At 40.6% G+C, this 19,214-nt stretch overlaps 1 protein-coding gene across 1 annotated transcript; it reads right to left on the reverse strand.

Annotated features, from left to right (window-relative positions):
* Positions 1 to 17,059: 17,059 nt before the first annotated feature.
* LOC136170781 (large ribosomal subunit protein eL21-like) lies at positions 17,060 to 17,615 on the reverse strand. Its single transcript, XM_065939258.1, has one exon. It carries the CDS (start codon positions 17,585 to 17,587, stop codon positions 17,105 to 17,107), a length of 483 nt encoding a protein of 160 aa, XP_065795330.1. The 5' UTR covers positions 17,588 to 17,615; the 3' UTR covers positions 17,060 to 17,104.
* Positions 17,616 to 19,214: the final 1,599 nt, after the last annotated feature.

Below are 19,214 nucleotides of genomic sequence, written 5' to 3' on the forward strand. Positions count from 1 at the left end.
GGACGACAGAGGATGAGATGGCTGGATGGCATCACCGACTCGATGGACATGAGCTTGGGTAAACTCGGGGAGTTGGTGATGGACAGGGAGGCCTGGTGTGCTGTGATTCATGGGATTGCAAAGAGTCAGACACGACTGAGCGACTGAACTGAACTGATAGCATACAGAGGTGACCCAGTGGTAAAGAATCTGATTGCCAATGCAGGAGATCTAAGATCCCTAGGTCAGGAAGATCCCTGGAGGGGGATTCCTGGAGAAGGAAATGGCAGCCCCCTCTACTATTCTTGTCTGGAAAATTACATGGACAGAGGAACCTGGAGGGTTGCAATCCCTGGGGTCACAAAGAGTTGGACACAACTTAACCACTACATAACAGCAACAACAACAATAATAAACAGAAGATATAAAAATGTGAGCTTTTTTTCAGAATTCAGGAACAATGGGCATCCCCATTATCTCAGTGGTCACATAAACATACCTCCTGCCCAAATATCTTATTCTTCAGAGAAGCTGTTCTACTCATAGTGTCTAAATGAAGTGGGTACACAAACCAAGTGGCTGTCCCTGGGGTACAGTTGATTGGCCTGAGTGGATAGTTGGAGGAAACTGAAATAACTGAATTCTTTCTTTGGACCTTTGGGACGAGGACCCTGAGAAGTTAAATCAAGCAAATGAAAGTTGGGTTTAATGTGAAAATTTCTGATAAACCAAGGATGATGCAACTACAACGGAATGTCAAAGTCATTTTCAAGTGATGGAGTTCCCAAAGAAACAGGATAAGCCAGTCTACAGAGGAATTAGAGTAAATGAGCCATATGGAGAGAAAAACAAAGATGAGGAGGGCTCTATCACTTAATAGAGAAAAGGAGCATCTTAATTCTTGACTTTCAGTTACATTCCTCCTGTGTTCAAGCTTTTACCTCATGTTTTGTCTTTGTTGTGCCTGATGATACCCTCACATTACTTCCTTCATCCTTGATCTAGTTTTGATCTTTTCAACCAGATGATCCCACATTACAGTGTGGGATACTCGAATTCTAAAGTACTTCAAATTTGGTGAAATATACTTCACCAAACGGGAACGATGTCTTTTTCAAAATGTTTGTGAATAGTGGGTGTTAGCAGGAAGTTATAGAATATTTAGAAATATAAAATACTTGATTGAAATTTTAATTTTCTACTAAATTTCCAGATCTTTAATTGTTTTGATAATATTCTAAGATATGTGTTATTTTCCCCACTTTATTTCCCTTTTCCTTCCTCCTATGTAGCAAATACCTAACTTGTTGCCTCATAGGAGAGGTATTTGAGTGTAGGGTGTGTCTGTAAATATTGATGTTCCTGGCTTAGGTTCCCATAAGCTCTAGGCTGCACTGTTTATTATGGGGGTTTGAGTTTAGGATTCTATATGGCATAAGCCCATGCCTTGGACAAACAGAAGTGAAAAAGAATTTCTCTAGTCTCTAAATATAATAGATATACAATCTTAATGAATCTAAAGTAATTTGCTAACTATTTTGATTCTTCAGAGAGAGCGACTAATAACAATCTAAAAGATATGTCCTGCTGTGATCTATTTCTGCTTTATTGACTATGCCAAACCCTTTGACTGTGTGGATCACAATAAACTGTGGAAAATTCTGAAAGATTTGGGAATACCAGACCACCTGACCTGCCTCTTGAGAAACCTGTATGCAGGTCAGGAAGCAACAGTTAGAACTGGACATGGAAAAACACACTGGTTCCAAATAGGAAAAGGAGTACGTCAAGGCTGTGTATTGTCACCCTGCTTATTTAACTTATATGCAGAGTACATCATGAGAAACGCTGGGCTGGAGGAAGCACAAGCTGGAATCAAGATTGCCAGGAGAAATATCAATAACCTCAGATACGCAGATGACACCACACTTACGGCAGAAAGTGAAGAAGAACTAAAGAGCCTCTTGATGAAAGTGAAAGAGGAGAGTGAAAAAGCTGGCTTAAAGCTCAACATTCAGAAAACTAAGATCATAGCATCTGGTCCCATCACTTCATGGCAAATAGATGGGGAAACAGTGGCTGACTTTATTTTTCTTGGCTCCAAAATCACTGCAGATGGTGATCACAGCCATGAAATTAAAAGACACTTACTCCTTGGAAGGAAAGTTATGACCAACCTAGACAGCATATCAAAAAGCAGAGATATCACTTTGCCAACAAAGGTCCGTCTGGTCAAGGCTATGGTTTTTCCAGTGGTCATATATGGATGTGAGTTGGACTATAAAAAAAGTTGAGCACTGAAGAATTGATGCTTTTGAACTGTGGTATTGGAGAAGACACTTGAGAGTCCCTTGGACTGCAAGGAGATCCAACCAGTCCATCCTAAAGATCAGTCCTGAGTGTTCATTGGAAGGACTGATGTTGAAGCTGAAACTCCAATACTCTGGCCACCTGATGCAAAGACCTGACTCTGGAAAAGACCCTGATGCTGGGAAAGATTGAGGGCAGGAGGAGAAGGGGACGACAGAGGATGAGATGATTGGATGCATCACCAACTCAATGGACATGAGTTTGAGTAGACTCCAGGAGTTGGTGATGGATAGGGAGGCCTGGCGTGCTGCGGTTCATGAGGTCACAAAGAGTCGGACACAACTGAGCGACTGAACTGAACTCATCATTTCTTTATTGCCAAGGGCCATTTCACTGAGGGGTGGAGGTGAGTGGATGGTGAAGGAATTTCCTGCTTAGACTTGCTGGGGGAGTAGGACCTAACAACTAGAGAAGAAAGAGGTCTGTAGGACTAGAGAACAGAGGGGCACTTAAGCCCTATTCTTGAAAGCATTGCTGAGGGAGGGTATAGAGTATGGCGACAAGACCCCAGGAAGGAAATGACTGCATATTCGGTCTAGGCAGAGGGGACCATCTACAGCCACAAAGAGTTTTCCTGTCTCCGTAATACCTCAAAAGGCGCAGCAAAGGACTCTGGAATGTGTGGGGTCATGTGGCCAGGCAGAAAGACCTGTAGTGATGACCAAGCTGATTGGTTCCTTTTCCCCATCCTGTGTAAGACCCAAGAAGTGGGCCACCACCCTAGGAGGATTCCAGAAAGAGCTGAGGTTAAGTCTTCAAGATACAAACAGAACAGGGGCTGGAAGCTAGAATGAAGTTGTTCCATAAACAATAGCTCTTGTCCTCTTGTGGATGAGCTGATATTCCACTACATAACGCTAGAATATAAAGTGTTCCACTGCTGTCTCATACCGACCAGAATTGACATTAACTTTACAAACATGTTAAGGAAGCTTGTATTTTCCACTTTAGGGAATCTCGCCAAACCGTCTGATTGAGTATCACTCAGTTCAGTTCAGTTCAGTCACTCAGTAGTGTCCAACTGTTTGTGACCCCGTGAACCACAGCACGCCAGGCCTCCCTGTCCATCACCAACTCCTGGAGTCCACCCAAATCCATGTCCATTGAGTTGGTGATGCCATCCACCCATCTCATCCTCTGTCGTTCCCTTCTCTTCCTGCCCTCGATCTTTCCCAGCATCAGGGTCTTTTCAAATGACTCAGCTCTTTGCATCAGGTGGCCAGAGTATTGGAGATTCAGTTTCAAAATCAATCCTACCAATGAACACCCAGGACTGATCTCTTTAGGATGGACTGGTTGGATCTCCTTGCAGAGTATCACTCACGTGCTTATTAAAACAAATGTAGTTCCTAGGCTGCACCCCAAATGCACTGACCATACCAGGGTCAGGGCTTAGGGTAAACTTTTTGAAAAAGTGCCCTACATTCTTGAGATTTGTAACCAACTTGGGAAACACAAACTCTAGCTAATAAAATCGTTAAAAAACCATTCCATGGTGAAATCAGTCTTTATCACTCAAATCTCTTTCAGTTAACTACAGTTAATTTGGAGGATTTTATACTGAGGAAAATTTGTTACTTCCACTAAACTTACTTTAAAACCAGTATGTAAATGATGTATGCATAATTTAATTTTTAAAGATAACTGTTATATGAACTTCTCTGACATAAATAACTTTCTGGGCAAAAGAAAAGCTATCTGAAATACCTAAATAGAGCAGATATGCACTCCTCCTTCTTTTAACCTAACACTGACTGTGTCCCAACTGTGAGATTAGAAGGGCAGGAAAGTTGGAGCATTATCAGCAGCCCCAGTTCTTCCCACCTCTTTACTTTCAGTGCTATGGGTACAAATTGGACCACAATAATGATTTGAGGGCTACTATTGGATCAAATGTTTCTTTGGCACTAAAATATTAGCACACATACCTTAATTTTCCACCACGAATTACTAATTTAAGGTAATTCTTTCCCAGAAGAGCACCAGTTAGGAAGAGAAAAGAAGTAGAGAGAACAGATAACCTAACATCCCTAAACTCTCAAAATTAGCATAGTGTTAGAGATTCACTTTTAAACATAACTATTCAAATCACAAAGTAAAAACTGGAGTGTAAAGTAAAAACTAGAACCTAAGAATATGTTTAGGGCCAAAGTAAAGGGGCCGTTGGGTCCTGATAGGAGTCACTGCCCTAGCACAGAGTGGGAGGTCAATGCTGGAGCTACACTAGGCTAACAGGACAGGACAGAGATGGAAAACAGGGTGGAACCAAGTCTTTCAAAGCTTTGCTTCCAACCACAGGGCCTGAGTCATCTTATGCTTATATTTAGCATACATACAAGGTGCCTAGCATAAGGAGCTTCCAAGGTGGCACTAGTGGCAAAGAGCGTGCCTACCAATGCAGGAGACATAAGAGATGTGGGTTCAATCCCTGGATCGGGAAGATCCCCTGGAGGAGGGCATGGCAACCCACTCCAGTGCTCTTGCCAGCAGAATCCCATGGACAGAGGAGCCTGGTGGGCTACAGTCCTTAGGGTTGCAAAGAGTCGGACTGAAGCAACTTAGCATGCCTGCATGTACTCCCAATATAACTCTATTGAATTAAAATTAAATGGAGGAACTCCCAGGAGAGCTTACTTCCCTGCCCTTGAGGTAAACAGAAAGTACCAGTAGTTCTAGGACTCTGTCTCTGGCTTCGAATTTTCATCCAACAGACTTCCCTAGTAGCTCAGACAGTAAAGAATCTGCTGCAATGCAGGAGACCCAGGTTCTCTGGGTCAGGAAGATCCCCTGGAGAAGGGAATGGCCATCCACTCCAGTATTCTTTCTGGACAGAGGAGCCTAGGGGGCAGAGTTTCTGGGTCACAAGGAGTTGGATACGATTCTGCGGCTTAGCACATGTGTCACTTTAGTTCATGTTCACATCCTTTCACTGAGAATCCAATCTTCATCTAGACACCTGAGATACAAAGATGAAAAATCCAGTTTCTGTCCTTAAAGCAAACACTACTAAAAACTGCCAAAATAACCACACATGCCATGCCAGAGGGATAAACAATGTACTTTGGGTGCATAGTGAAAAACACTAAGTCAATTTGAGATTTTGGGGAAAGTCCCCGGAGATGTCAAAAAGAGTGAATGTTGGAATTGATTTGGTAAAGAAAGGGAGAAGGGCATTTTAAGAGATGGACCTATATGACACTGGAGGTGGAAATACAACACTGAATGATGTATGTGAGGAACATGCAAACTAACACAGATGACAAACACTGAGGGCTCAAGACACTGGTGATAAGAACAGAGAAGATGGATTTGGGAAAAATTTAGAAGGTGAAACCAACAGGCTTTAGCCTCTCAGTGGGCTTCCCTGGTAGCTCAGGTGGTAACAACCTGCAATGCAGGAGTCAGTTCAGTCGCTCAGTTGTGTCCAACACTTTGCAACCCCATGGACTGCAGCACACCAAGCTCCCCTGTCCATCACCAACTCCCGGAGCTTGCTCAAACTCATGTCCATTGAGTCGATGATGCCATCCAATCATCTCATCCTCTGTCATCCCCTTCTCCTCCTGTCCTCAATCTTTCCCAGCATCAGGGTCTTTTCAAATAAGTCAGTTCTTCATATCAGGTGGCCAAAGCATTGGACTTTCAGCTTCAGCATTCAGTCCCTCCAATGAATATTCAGGACTCATTTCCTTTAGGATGGACTGGTTGGATCTCCTTGCAGTCCAAGGGACTCTAAAGAGTCTTCTCCAACACCACAGTTCAAAAGCATCAATTCTTCGGTGCTCAGACTTCTTTATAGTCCAACTCTTACATTCATACATGACTACTGGAAAAACCATAGCTTTGGCTATATGGACCTTTGTCAGCAAAGTAATGTCTCTGCTTTTTAATATGCTGTCTAGGTTGGTCATAGCTTTTCTTACAAGGAGCAACTGTCTTTTAATTTCATGGCTGCAGTCACCATCTGCAGTGATTTTGGAGCGCAAGAAAATAAAGTCTGCCACTGTTTCCACTCTTTCCCCATCTATTTGCCATGAAGTGATGGGACCTGATGCCATGATCTTAGTTTTCAAGTTCTAAGCCAGCTTTTTCACTCTCCTCTTTCACTTTCATCAAGAGGCTCTTTAGTTCTTCACTTTCTGCCATAAGTGTGGTGTCATCTGCAAATCTGAGGTTATTGATATTTCTCCTGGCAATCTTGATTCCAGCTGGTACTTCATCCAGCCTGGCATTTTGCATGATATGCTCTGCATATAAGTTAAATAAGCAGGGTGACAAGATACAACTTTGACATTCTCCTTTCCTTATTTGGAACTAGTGTGTTGTTCCATGTCCAGTTCTAACTGTTGCTTCTTGACCTTCATGCAGATTTCTCAGGAGGCAGGTAAGGTGGTCTGGTTTTCCCATCTCTGTAAGAATTTTCCACAGTTTGTTGTGATCACATAGTCAAAGGGTTTGGTGTAGTCAATAAAGCAGAAGTAGATGTTTTTCTGGAACTCTCTTGCTTTTTTGATGATGCATCGGATGTTGTCAATTTGATCTCTGGTTTCTCTGCGTTTTCTAAATCCAGCTTGAACATCTGGAAGTTCACAGTTCACATTCTGTTGAAGCCTGGCTTGGAGAATATTCAGCATTAATTTGCTAGTGTGTGAGATGAGTGCAGTTGTACAGTAGTTTGGACATTCTTTGGCATTGCCTTTCTTTGGGATTGGAATGCAAACTGACCTTTTCCAATCTTGTGGGCACTGATGAGTTTCCCAAACTTGCTGGCATATTGAGTGCAACACTTTCACAGCATCATCTTTTAGGATTTGAAATAGCTCAACTGGAATTCCTGGAGAAGGAAATGGCAACCCACTCCAGTACTCTTGACTAGAAAATTCCGTGGACAGAGGAGCCTGATGGGCTGCTGTCCATGGAGTGGCACAGAGTTGGACATGACTGAAGCAACTTAGCATGCACGCATGCACTGGAGAAGGAAATGGTAACCCACTCCAGTATTCTATTTAACAGCAGCAGCAACTGGAATTCCATCACCTCCACTAGCTTTGTTCGTAGAGATGCTTCCTAAGGCCCACTTGACTTCCCATTCCACGATGTCTGGCTCTAGGTGAATGATCACACCATTGTGATTATCTGGGTCATGAAGATCTTTTTTGTATAATTCTTCTGTGTATCCTTGCCACCTCTTCTTAATATCTTCTGCTTCTGTTAGGTCCATACCATTTCTGTCCTTTATTGTATCCATCTTTGCATGAAATGTTCCCTTGGTATCTCTAATTTTCTTGAAGTGATCTCTAGTCTTTCCCATTCTATTTTTTTCCCTCTATTTCTTTACACTGATCACTGAAGAAAGCTTTCTTATCTCTCCTTGCTATTCTTTGGAACTCTGCATTCAAATGGGTAAATCTTTCCTTTCCTCCTTTACCTTTGACTTCTCTTCTTTTCTCAGCTATTTTTAAGGCCTCCTCAGGCAACCATTTTGCCTTTTTGCATTTCTTCTTCTTGGGGATTGTCTTGATCACTGTCTCCTGTATAATGCCACGAACCTCCATCCATAGTTCTTCAGGAACTCTGTCTATCAGATCTAATCCCTTGAATCTATTTGTCATTTCCATTGTATAATTGTAAGGGATTTGATTTATGTCATACCTGAATGGTCTAGTGATTTTCCCTACTTTCTTCAATTTAAGTCTGAATTTGGCAATAAGGAGTTCATGATCTAAGCCACAATTGGCTCCCAATCTTGTTTTTGCTGACTGTATAGAGCTTCTCCATCTTTGGCTGCAAAGAATATAATCAATCTGACTTGGGTATTGAGCATCTGGTTATGTCCATGTGTAGAGTGCAATGCAGGAGACCCCTGTTCAATTCCTGAGTCAGAACAATCCCCCTGAGAAGGGATAAGCTACCCACCTATTCTTGGGCTTCCCTGGTGGCTCAGATGGTAAAGAATCTGTCTGTAATGTGGGAGACCTAGGTTCGATCCTGGGTTGGGAAGATACCCTTGAGAAGAAACAGCTACCCACTCCAGTATTTTTGTCTGGAGAATCCCCATGGATAGAGGAGCCTGGTGGGCTACAGTCCATGGGGTCATAAGGAGTTGACTGAGCAATAAAGCATACAGCCTATCATTGGATATTGAGGCGAAGGGAACTCAAGATGTCTCATGATTCTGCCTTCACTGATCGGGTGGATGGTGGTCTTATAGAGACAGGAAATAAGTTAGGACAAGAGGGAGATTTAAGGCAAAATACAGCATATCAGATGAATTGCACTGAAGTGTCTGTGGGACATTTATTTGATTACAGAAAACAAGCAATTGAATATGCAGATGTGAAGTTCTAAATAGATGTCTAGGCTTCAGATGCATATTTGGTGATTAAGCATAAAGATTTTAATGATACTTAAAAACATGAGAAAGAATGAATTCATTCAAAGAGGCTTAGAAAGAGAAGAGCAGGGCAAAAAAGGAATACCTCTGTTTATGGGACAGTGGCTGCAGGGTGAGAGGTCACAGCCTACTTGCAAGCGTCACTCATGATGCCCTTGGTCACTGTTGCCTTGGTTGACTTAGTCCTGGTCTATACTTGATTGTCTGCCTGCTTCTCCTGATCTCACTGGCCTCCCTGACCTTGGGTATAAGAGTCCCCCGGCATGCTGTTGCTGCTCCTGTTCATTGGAGACATCCCAGACAGAGTCTTAGCTGCTTTGGCTCCATACTACTTATAATGTCTTTATTTATCAAATTACTGGCTTCAATCTGTTGACTTCCCATATGTGTACAGTCTTCCAGGTTCCTAGGCCTCTGTGACAAATACAGGGAAAGTCACGTGGTAGAATGCAGTGGTCTGTAAACATCTTTATTTTTAAAATCAGTGGGATCAATGTTTCAAATGAGCTCTAATAGATCAGAGATAAATCAGGGTTGTTCTAACTAAAGCTGTTCTAATTCCAGAACTAGGCTCACTCAGACGCCCTTTTATTTCTGTAATAGCCCCTTAGACATCTCCTTAGAACCCTAGGGTTTTAACAGAACACAATTAGAAAATCCCTGTTATAGGTAAACAGTGTGCACTTTATGAGAACAACTGTTTAAACTCTGATTCTGCAGTTTGCTGGCTATTTGTCTTTGGACAGATTGCTTAGGCTTTCTCAGTCTTATGTTCTTCAGCTATAAAATATAATTACTTCATGGGCTTGTTAGCATCAGATGACATAATGTGTCAATGCAAAGCTCAAAGGGCATGGGAGCCTCAATAAATGTTAATTTTCTTGCTTTCACCATATCTTGGCCCTGGTAGACAATTTATGGAATCAAAATAAAATGAGTCTCATAGTGGGAAAGGGTTGAGAGCTATCTAGTCCAGTCACCCTGGGGAGTTCCTTTCAAAATGTCCACATCAGACAGTCATTTAGTAACTGCCTGAAGACTGCTTAAAGACTGAAAGCTTAATTAATTTATTTTTGTGTGTGTGTGATGGATTCTGTTTTTCTTATGTACACCTCAGACTAAGCCAAATATGTGACCCATTCTTCTAAATGCTATTCTTTAGAATAGTACACAGAATGGTAGTCATTCAAGTTTTAAAGCCAGAATATCAAGTATTACGTAAATTGTGATATGATGCTGGTTTTGTTAAAAGCTATATGGACATATACATGTATAATATATTAAATTTGCTAGAATTATATAAAATTTTAATAGTTAACTGCACATTTATATTATAGAAACATTTTTTTCTTAATAAAATTTTATACTAAATGATTTTTCCCTCTAGCGTGTTCATTCAAATACATGATCTTTTGTCTATTTATTTGGTCTTGATCTTCATAACAACTTTTAATGAAAGATAGAGGAGATGTTATCTTTGTTCTGCACACACACACACACACACACACACACACACACACACACACACACACACCCCTGAAACTCAGATGGATGAAATGACTTTCTGAGAGTGATTTTCTGAGGTTGGTTAGGAGTGGTGGAACAAGATTTAAGATCAGACTTACTAACCCTTATTCCCCACACTGGGAGAAGGCAATAACAATCCACCCCAGTACTCTTGCCTGGAGAATCCCATGGACGGAGGAGCCTGGTGGAGTTGCTAAGAGTCAGACATGGCTGAGCGACTTCACTTTCACCTTTCACTTTCATGCATTGGAGAAGGAAATGGCAACCCACTCCAGTGTTCTTGCCTGGAGAATCCCAGGGACGGGGGAGCCTGATGGACTGCTGTCTATGGGGTCACACAGAGTCAGACACGACTGAAGCGACTTAGCAGCAGCAGCATTCCCCCCACTATATCTTTTATTTTGAACTCTTTTAAATCTAAATGTCTCAGTTTTCTCAGGTCTGTCACTTCTGAAATAATTCTCAGACTTCCTATAATTCAGGTCGTTCATCCCTGAATACATTCCCATATGTTAATTTTGTAATTAAAATGTGGTATTTGGAAATGTATGTAATATTCAGGAGTGATCTGAAAAAATATGATAGACTGGATTACCTTCCTTGCTTAGTACATCACACATGGGTTAAATTAAGATACACCACTTTTATTAAACATGCATGCCTTTTGGCTAATTTTAACATAATACCTTATATCCCATTATGAATGTCATATATATTCACTCTATGATGTCTGCTAAGTACAGAAAAAGAAATAAGAAATCACTTATATATCACCCACAGTTCATTGACCTCAAAATAACTTCTTTAAATATTTTGTGTTTTTTCCCACCAGAAAGGAAGAACTTCAGGAGCAGAACTTGGATTTATTTTGTTTGGTCTTTACTCTGTGCCTAGTTTAATGCTTGGCATATATTATTGACATTTAATTAAAATTTGCTGGACTAATGAATAAAATATTCAAGTATATATATTTATATTTTTGAGTACATAATAGAATCCACTAAGTTTTGTATCTTAACGTTTTTCTCATAATACGAATAGAATTAGTATTTTTCTCACCATAATTACTGCACAATATTCTATTGAGTGAATATGCTATCCTCGTAACCTGTCCTATTTTGGAAACCTAGAGTACATTTAACATTTAACATCTTGCTGCAATGACAAATAAGGTTATCACAAACACCTTTTTGTGCATATTTTTATAATTTTGAGAAATATCTTTTGCATATATTTCTAAAGTGAAATTATTGGTCCAGAGGTGTGAGCAGTTCAAAAAATTCTTCTCCCATCCTGACAGTTATATAGAATCCGAGTACATATTGAATTTATGGCCATCTACTGTCATTGAACTCCCAGTTCTTTTCTACTTCACAATCTACATAGACACTAATCAACAAGTTTTAGGAGTGTTGCTCAGGCAGGTATAAATTCGTGTTACTGTACTATCCCTGTCTATAGCTCCTATTACTTCACAATACCAACCACTTTTTCCTTTCTGGTCAGAATTAAGTGGCAGTTCCACTTTTTGCTTCTACTACCTTCTGAGAGATGAAATTGTCAGTAAGACAAGTCAAGAATTTGTCTGATGCTCAGTTTTTTAGTCTAATGAGATTTCTAACAGAAGTCTTTACAGTGGAAGTGCGCCATTATTGTTATATCTTTTCTCCATGACAGACTTTTTAATCTGTTAAGAAAGTGATGCCCATATCTTTTGTCAGACTGGGCAGGCTATTGTAGGAACTCTACTGTATGCCTTTGCTTTCTCTTTCTTCATAAGACTGTCATCTTTACCTGTCCACAGATTTCCACCTAGGAGCTATCTTTGTGAAAAACAAAACAAAATCTTTCATAAAAATAAAAACAAAAGCATACTCTTTATTTAGGTTTTAATTTTAGAGGTCATACTCATCAATTGTAAAAAAAAAAAAAAAAAAGTCTAGAAAATGCTAAAAAGTACAAAGAAGAAATCCCCAAATTATTTGTAATACTACAACTTTAAAGATAGTATATGTTAACATTTTACAATCTTCTTTTCTGTGTAGAAGTGTGTCGGGTGTATATGTTACATATACCTGGAGTTAAGAGCACATGCAACTTTTGAGATTGTATTTAACATCATGTAAGCATCTTCTTAGGGTTTTGTAAACTTTTGGGGAAAAAGGTTACTCTAACAGTTATATAAATTTTTCATGGAAACAGGCTATAGCTAATTTAATCATGTTCCTGTAATTCTCTCTCCCTAATAAGATAATTCTTTCACAAACATCTCAGTAAGTAAATCTGTAGATACCCTCGTGACAATTACTCCCAGGTGGATTCCTACCTAGATGTGGACTTGCCCGAGAACATCTGCACTGCTTTTGGATGTGTCTACATGCTCCTGTATTCATGGGCCCCTGCCAACACTGAACTTCTGTAGCCTTGCCTGATTTTATAGGTGAAATGGAAGTCTCATAGTTTCAATACTCATCAGATTATTAGTGAGGATAAATTTTCTCATCCTTTAGGCCATCTTTCTTCTTTCTTAATTTGAGCTTTGTTATCTTTACTGTACTTTTTACTCCCATGCAGGAACTTGATATATCTTACATTCGTATTTTTTCCAGTAACTTGGCTTATGGGCTTCCCAGGTGGCAAAGTGGTAAAGAATCTGCCTTCCAGTGCAAAAGGTGCAAGAGACACGAGTATGATCCCTGGGTTGGGAAGATCTCCTGGAGAACAGAATGGCAACCCACTCCAATATTCTTGCCTGGAAAATTCCATGGGCAGAGGAGCCTGACAGGCTACAGTCCATGGGGTTGCAATATGTTGGAGGCAACTGAGCACCACCAGCACCATAAATCTGTGCATAATTTAAAAAGTCACATTGTATCATAAAAATAATACAAGGTTTCTCACCAACAGCAGCAGTCCTTGGCTCATACCGGCTGCTGCTGCTGCTGCTGCTGCTGCTAAGTCGCTTCAGTTGTGTGCGACTCTGTGGGACCCCATAGACTGCAGCCCACCAGGCTCTGTCGTCCCTGGGATTCTCCAGGCAAGAACACTGGAGGGGGATGCCATTTCCTTCTCCATGGCTCATACCTAGCCACCACTAATTCTGTTGTTTCAGAGCCACTCAACTGTCATCTCTCTCACCTGTTATCTGCCACTTTATTCCACATTTCTCAATAATCCTCTAAGACATCTATATAAACTATATTAAATTCAGATATTATTGATTTACTGTTATGAAATTAGCTATCTTATGCACTTCTCACCCCAACTGGTACATAATTCTTCTCCACTCTACCTCTCAAACATAACATGATTTTTGATTAGAATCAGTAGTTGATGTTTTTGCTTGTACCACTATAGAAATATTATTCATAGTTTATTACCTTTTTGTACAAGTTTTATTATACTGTTTTGTTGTTTGCTTGGTTTTAACTCATTCTCCAACCACTCGGTGTTATAAAACTTGTCTATATAATAAAAAACACGGGATAGAATTTTTTCTTCCTTCACTGGGTGGCATCCCTTGCGGGACCTCTAGCCTCCTACACCAATCTCAACCATTCACTCTCTAGTCCAGCTCTATGTTCATCACCCAGAACTTCCTGTGTCCCTCTGTTGCCTGGAATTTCATGGGTTTTTTTTTTTTTTTTTTTTTCTTGAATTACTCTCTTCAGTAGTTTTCTAGAACAGAGTGTACAGGACAGGAAGTTTGTGTGACCTTGCATGTTTTTTAACTTACTCCTACACCTGATGAACTGTTTGGCTTTTTACATGATGCTCAATTGGAAATAATATCCTCTCAGAATTTTTCGAATGGCTCCATTGTAATCTAGTTACAGGGTTGCTATTGAGAAATCTGACATATCTATCTTCCTACCCTCTATATTTGTCCTGTATTTTCTCTCTGCAGGCAAGGTCTAAAATCTTCATTTTACGCCTAGGGTTCTGACATCACATCCTTTTTCGGTGTGGCAAATCAGCCACCCCTTCAGTGTTTCTGGCACTCTGCAACTTTAATGTCTCCAGAAAGGAAACCTGTGTTCTGGGTGGGGAAGCAGTGTCTTCTAGGTTGAGAAACAAGCATGGCAGTGTAGGTATGGAGGAGGAGGTGATTTCCTTTGAATTTTTTTCATTAATTTGTTGATTCATTCTTCTTTTTTTGTTTGTTCAGCCATTCTTTTTGCATTCAACAAATATTTATTTGATAACAAAAATGTGTGAAGCATGGGGTCTGGCAATCGGGATACAGGCGAACATGCTTTCTCCTCTCAAGGGATTTATAATCTTCTTGTTTCTTTTACCTCTCATTAGCATTCTGATTGCTATGTTTTTCTGTTCTGTCAGTTGAATATTACATTGCATTATATACCTGTGCTTTGACACTAATTTTGACTTTCCTCCAACCACCTTTTCCCCCCATAATCTATTCAACAAACATTTATAGGCAGCACACTCTGTGCACATTCGGTGCTTGGGGCCAAGGATACACAGGTGGGTAAGGATGGAGTCTCTGCCTGTACCTCACTCTTCAGCTCACTCTCTGTTCGCCCTTCCTGTGCCCCAGAGGCAGAGAGAATACTGTGAGAGATTTCATTCTCTCAGGGACCCTGAGAATAAGTAGAAAATGCATCTCTTTTTCTCTTAGACTCATAATGTTAGGTGAAATTTTACTCTCTCACCACATCTCCAACCCCAGTACTCCACCTAAGGGAGTGAGTCCCGTCTCTCTCTTCTTTCACTGAAAAGATGTATATAAAGTTTGGTGGTGGTACCCAGAAAGTGGAAGGCAGGATTGATGCTACTGGAAATAAATCTGTTAAACTTAAAAAGACAAAAAAATGACAACTTAGCTCTCTGTTACCCCATGAAATGGTGGAAGTTGGGCTCAACCATTAGAATGGGCAATGTTCCGGGGCAAAAATGAAGTGTAGAAATGTAGAAATGACATTTCATTTTTTCTTCCCACAATCACTCTCTCCATTTCTTTGGCACTAGGATTGACAAATGTCCATTACTTTACTAACTCTGACTTTTGTGATTAAACAACATGACAAAATTTTCCCTGACTCTTCATTTTCATGCTCTATGTACATAAGTTTTGGGGATTCTTGAATTCTTCGACTTATCTACTAAAATTTACAAGCCTTTCTCAAAGAATTTTTCAAAGAATTTTAATGTGTTTCAAAGCAATATTTGACATAGGATGATCTCATATCTTGTTTAAAATCATTTATTATACCTGTCAACATCTTTTTTCTTGTTTTGTTTTTATTGTTTTTATTGAAGGATAATTGTTTTACAGAATTTTGTTGTCTTTTGTCAAATCTCAACATGAGTCAGCCATAGGTATACATATATCCCCTTCCTTTTGAACCATCTCCCTCCCCATCCCACCCCTCCAGGCTGACACAGAGCCCCTGTTTCAGTTTCCTGAGACATACAGCAAATTCCCTTTGGCTATCTATTTTACATATGGTAATATGTTTCCATGTTACTCTTTCCATACCTCTCACCCTCTCCTCCCCTATCCCCATCTCCATAAGTCTATTCTCTAGGTCTGTTTCTCCATTGCTGCCCTGTAAATAAGTTCTTCAGTACCATTCTTCTAGATTCCATATATATGCGTTAGAATATAATATTTATCTTTCTCTGACTCACTTCACTCTGTATAATAGGTTCTAGGTTCATCCACCTCATCAGAACTAACTCAAATGTGTTCCTTTTTATGGCTGAATGATACTCCATTGTGTATATCTACCACAATTTATTTTTCTATTCATCTGTCGATGGACATCTGGGTTGCTTCCATGTCCTAGCTTTTGTAAATAGTATTGCAATGAAGAATGGGATACATGTGTCTTTTTCAATTTTGGTTTCCTCAGGGTATATGCCTTGGAGTGGAATTGCTAGGTCATATGGTGGTTTTATTCCTAGTTTTTAAAGGAGTCTCCATACTGTCTTCCATAGTGGCTGTATCAATTTACATTCCCACCAACAGAGCAAGAGCGTTCCCTTTTCTCCACACCCTCTCCAGCATTTATTGTTTGTAGACTTTCGATGATGGCCATTCTGACCGGTGTGAGGTGATACTTCAATGTAGTTTTGATTTGCATTTCTCTAATACTGAGTGATGTTGAGCACCTTTTCTTGTGTTTGCTAGTTATCTGTATGTCTTCTTTGGAGAAATGTCTGCTTAGGTCTTTTTCCCACTTTTTTATTGGGTTGTTTTTCTGGCATTGAGTTGTTATGAGCTGCTTATATAGTTTGGAAGTTAATCCTCTTTCAGTTGTTTCAATTGCTATTATTTTCTCCCATTCTGAGGATTGTCTTTCTACCTTGCTTAGTGTTTCTTTTACTGTGCAAAAGCTTTTAAGTTTAACTAGGTCCCACTTGTTTACTTTTGTTTTTATTTCCATTACTCTAGGAGGTGCGTCACAGAGGATTTTCCTTTGATTTATGTCATTTAGTGTTCTGCCTGTGTTTTCCTCTAAGAGTTTTGTAGCTTCTGGTCTTCCACTTAGGTCTTTAATCCATGCTGAGTTTACCTTTGTGTATGGTGTTAGGAAGTGTTCTGATTTCATCCTTTCACATGTAGCTGGCCAGTTTTCTGAGCACCATTTATTGAAGAGGCTGCCTTTGCCCCATTGTATATTCTTTTTTTTTAAATATCTGTCAATTTATTAAAAAATGGAGCATACTGAACAACAAACTATCTTACATCTTTAAGGAAGAAAAAACACTAAATTTGAAAAGACATCACCCACTGAATTTGGACACAATACCTCTACTCAATTAAGAGAAACATTTGCACAGTCCAGGTCTTTATTTTTACACCCTTCAGGCCATGAATTCATAGGGAATGGGCTCCAACAGTTCAGGTTCCTTTCCATTGGTCCTCACAAAGTGTGTTTCTCTGGGTGGAGCAGGCTGGTGCTTCAGCTGAACCCAAGTCCCTTTCTCTTTGGCTTCCTTCTTTTTCTGATCATTTTCCTTCACACGTTTTAGGAAGCTATCTCGGCTCTTAGAGTGCTTAATATGCTCGATACGCACATTAATTCTCTTGGCAAGAATCTTGCCCTTAACTTGTTTGTTTACAATGATGCCAACAGCATGCTGGGTAACACTGTAGACTCTCCCAGTTTTGCCATGGTAGCATTTGTGGGGCATTCCTTTTTGAACAGTAACCATTCCTTTGATATCTACAATATCACCCTTCTTGTGGATTCGCATGTATGTGGCCAAAGGAACAACTCCATGTTTTCTAAAAGGCCTAGAGAACATGTAGCGGGTGCCCCTCCTCTTTCCCTTTGTGTTGGTCATTTTGGCGAATTACTGGAAGATGGCGGTTCCGGCCCCCATTGTATATTCTTGCCTCCTTTGTCAAATATAAGGTACCCATATGTGCATGGGTTTATTTTTTGGCTTGAACAAAGGAAACCAAAAATTACATTTACCAGAACAAAACTAACTAAAGCACAAACTGGAAAACAAAACTAAAGCAAGGTGCCAAATGTGGAATAAAGCAATGAAAATAAAACTAACAAATATGTTTAGTGGAAAGAAAAGAATAGATATGCAAAGTTAAATAGAGGTAGATAAATAAGATTTATATATATTAAAGATTAACTTCAAGGAGAAAAGAACAGTAGGCAAAGCAAACAAAGAAATAAATGTAGGAAAAAAAATAATAATAGGTTTAAAAAATTTAAAAAAGATAAAAGAAAAAAAAAAAGGAAAACTCCACAGAACTGCAAAACCCCAACATAGAGGCTGAGGTTTATAACAACAATCAAAAATGTGACTGAGGGGGAAAAAAATAGCTTAAAATTTGATTAGATTTCTTAGTGTCAATAAAATCGACTACAACAGAGAGGGAAAATAAAGGGAAAAAATCCAAAAGAAACTACAGAACAAGTCAAAATATAAGGACAATAAGTGTTTTTCCTTGAGTCACTGCTGTCAGAGTCCTTTCCCCCACTGGGAGTCACAGTCCACCTCACCTCCCTAGGATGCCCTCCAGCACTGTGCTGATCTCTGGAGCAGCTGTGGGGGCAGTTCAGATGCTAATCTGGTCCTACTCCTGTGTGTTCTTGCCTCCAATGTCCACAGCTATCAGAACTAGTGGGTTTCCTTTAGTGGGAGCTCTCAATGACCTTTCATATATTCCATAGACACAGTCTGCCTAGTTGCTCATGTGGATTTAATCTGCAACTTGTACAGCTGGTGGGAAGCTTTAGGACCTTCTTCTTTAGCCACACTGCCCCTGGGTTTCAATTGTGGTTTTATTTCCACCTCTGCATGTGGATTGTCCACTGGGGTTTGCTCTTGAGGCTGCCCAGGAGGACTTAGGCTTGCCCCTGTGAGGGCCAGGTGTGGAGGTGGTGCAGCTGCTTGGGTCTCAGGGGTTCTGGCAGCACCAGGCACTCAGGGGAGCTGGCGGCTAGGGCAGCAGGAAATACAGTGCTCTAGAAGGGGACGGCAACCAGTCTTGGCCCATACGCTCCAGTGTTCTTGCCTGGAGAATCCCACTCCCTGACAGAGAAGCCTGACAGGCCACAGTCTACAGGCTTGCAGAGTCGGACACTACCGAAGCGACCCTGAGTGCATAGATGTAGGACTTTTTTTGCCTGTGGCAGCTCTGCCCCAGTGAGTTGAGCGTGAAGGTGGCGCAGCTGCTTGGCTTGCGGGGACCCTGGCAGCACCGAGTGTGCAGGGACATGGACGGCCTCTGCTGCAGGAGTTATGGCCCTATCACAGTCTTCTTTTGAGCCTCTTGTAGCTGGCAATCAGAAGGCCTTTTGGCCAGTCCTTCTCCGTAGCTCTGCCATTCAGGCACTTAGAGGGCTCCCTTGCCGGGGGTCCTTCTCTGTTGTTTGGCACATCAGGCACACAGAGGGGCCCCCACTAGCTGGGGTCCTACTCTGTAGATCAGGGCGTCAGGGTTTTG

Source organism: Muntiacus reevesi, chromosome 6, assembly GCF_963930625.1.
Source record: "Muntiacus reevesi chromosome 6, mMunRee1.1, whole genome shotgun sequence".
In the NCBI taxonomy this organism is placed as follows: Eukaryota; Metazoa; Chordata; class Mammalia; order Artiodactyla; family Cervidae; genus Muntiacus; species Muntiacus reevesi.

Coding starts and splice junctions, on each gene's coding strand:
- LOC136170781 (XM_065939258.1), bottom strand. CDS start 17,587: ATGACCAACACAAAGGGAAAGAGGAGGGGCACCCGCTACATGTTCTCT.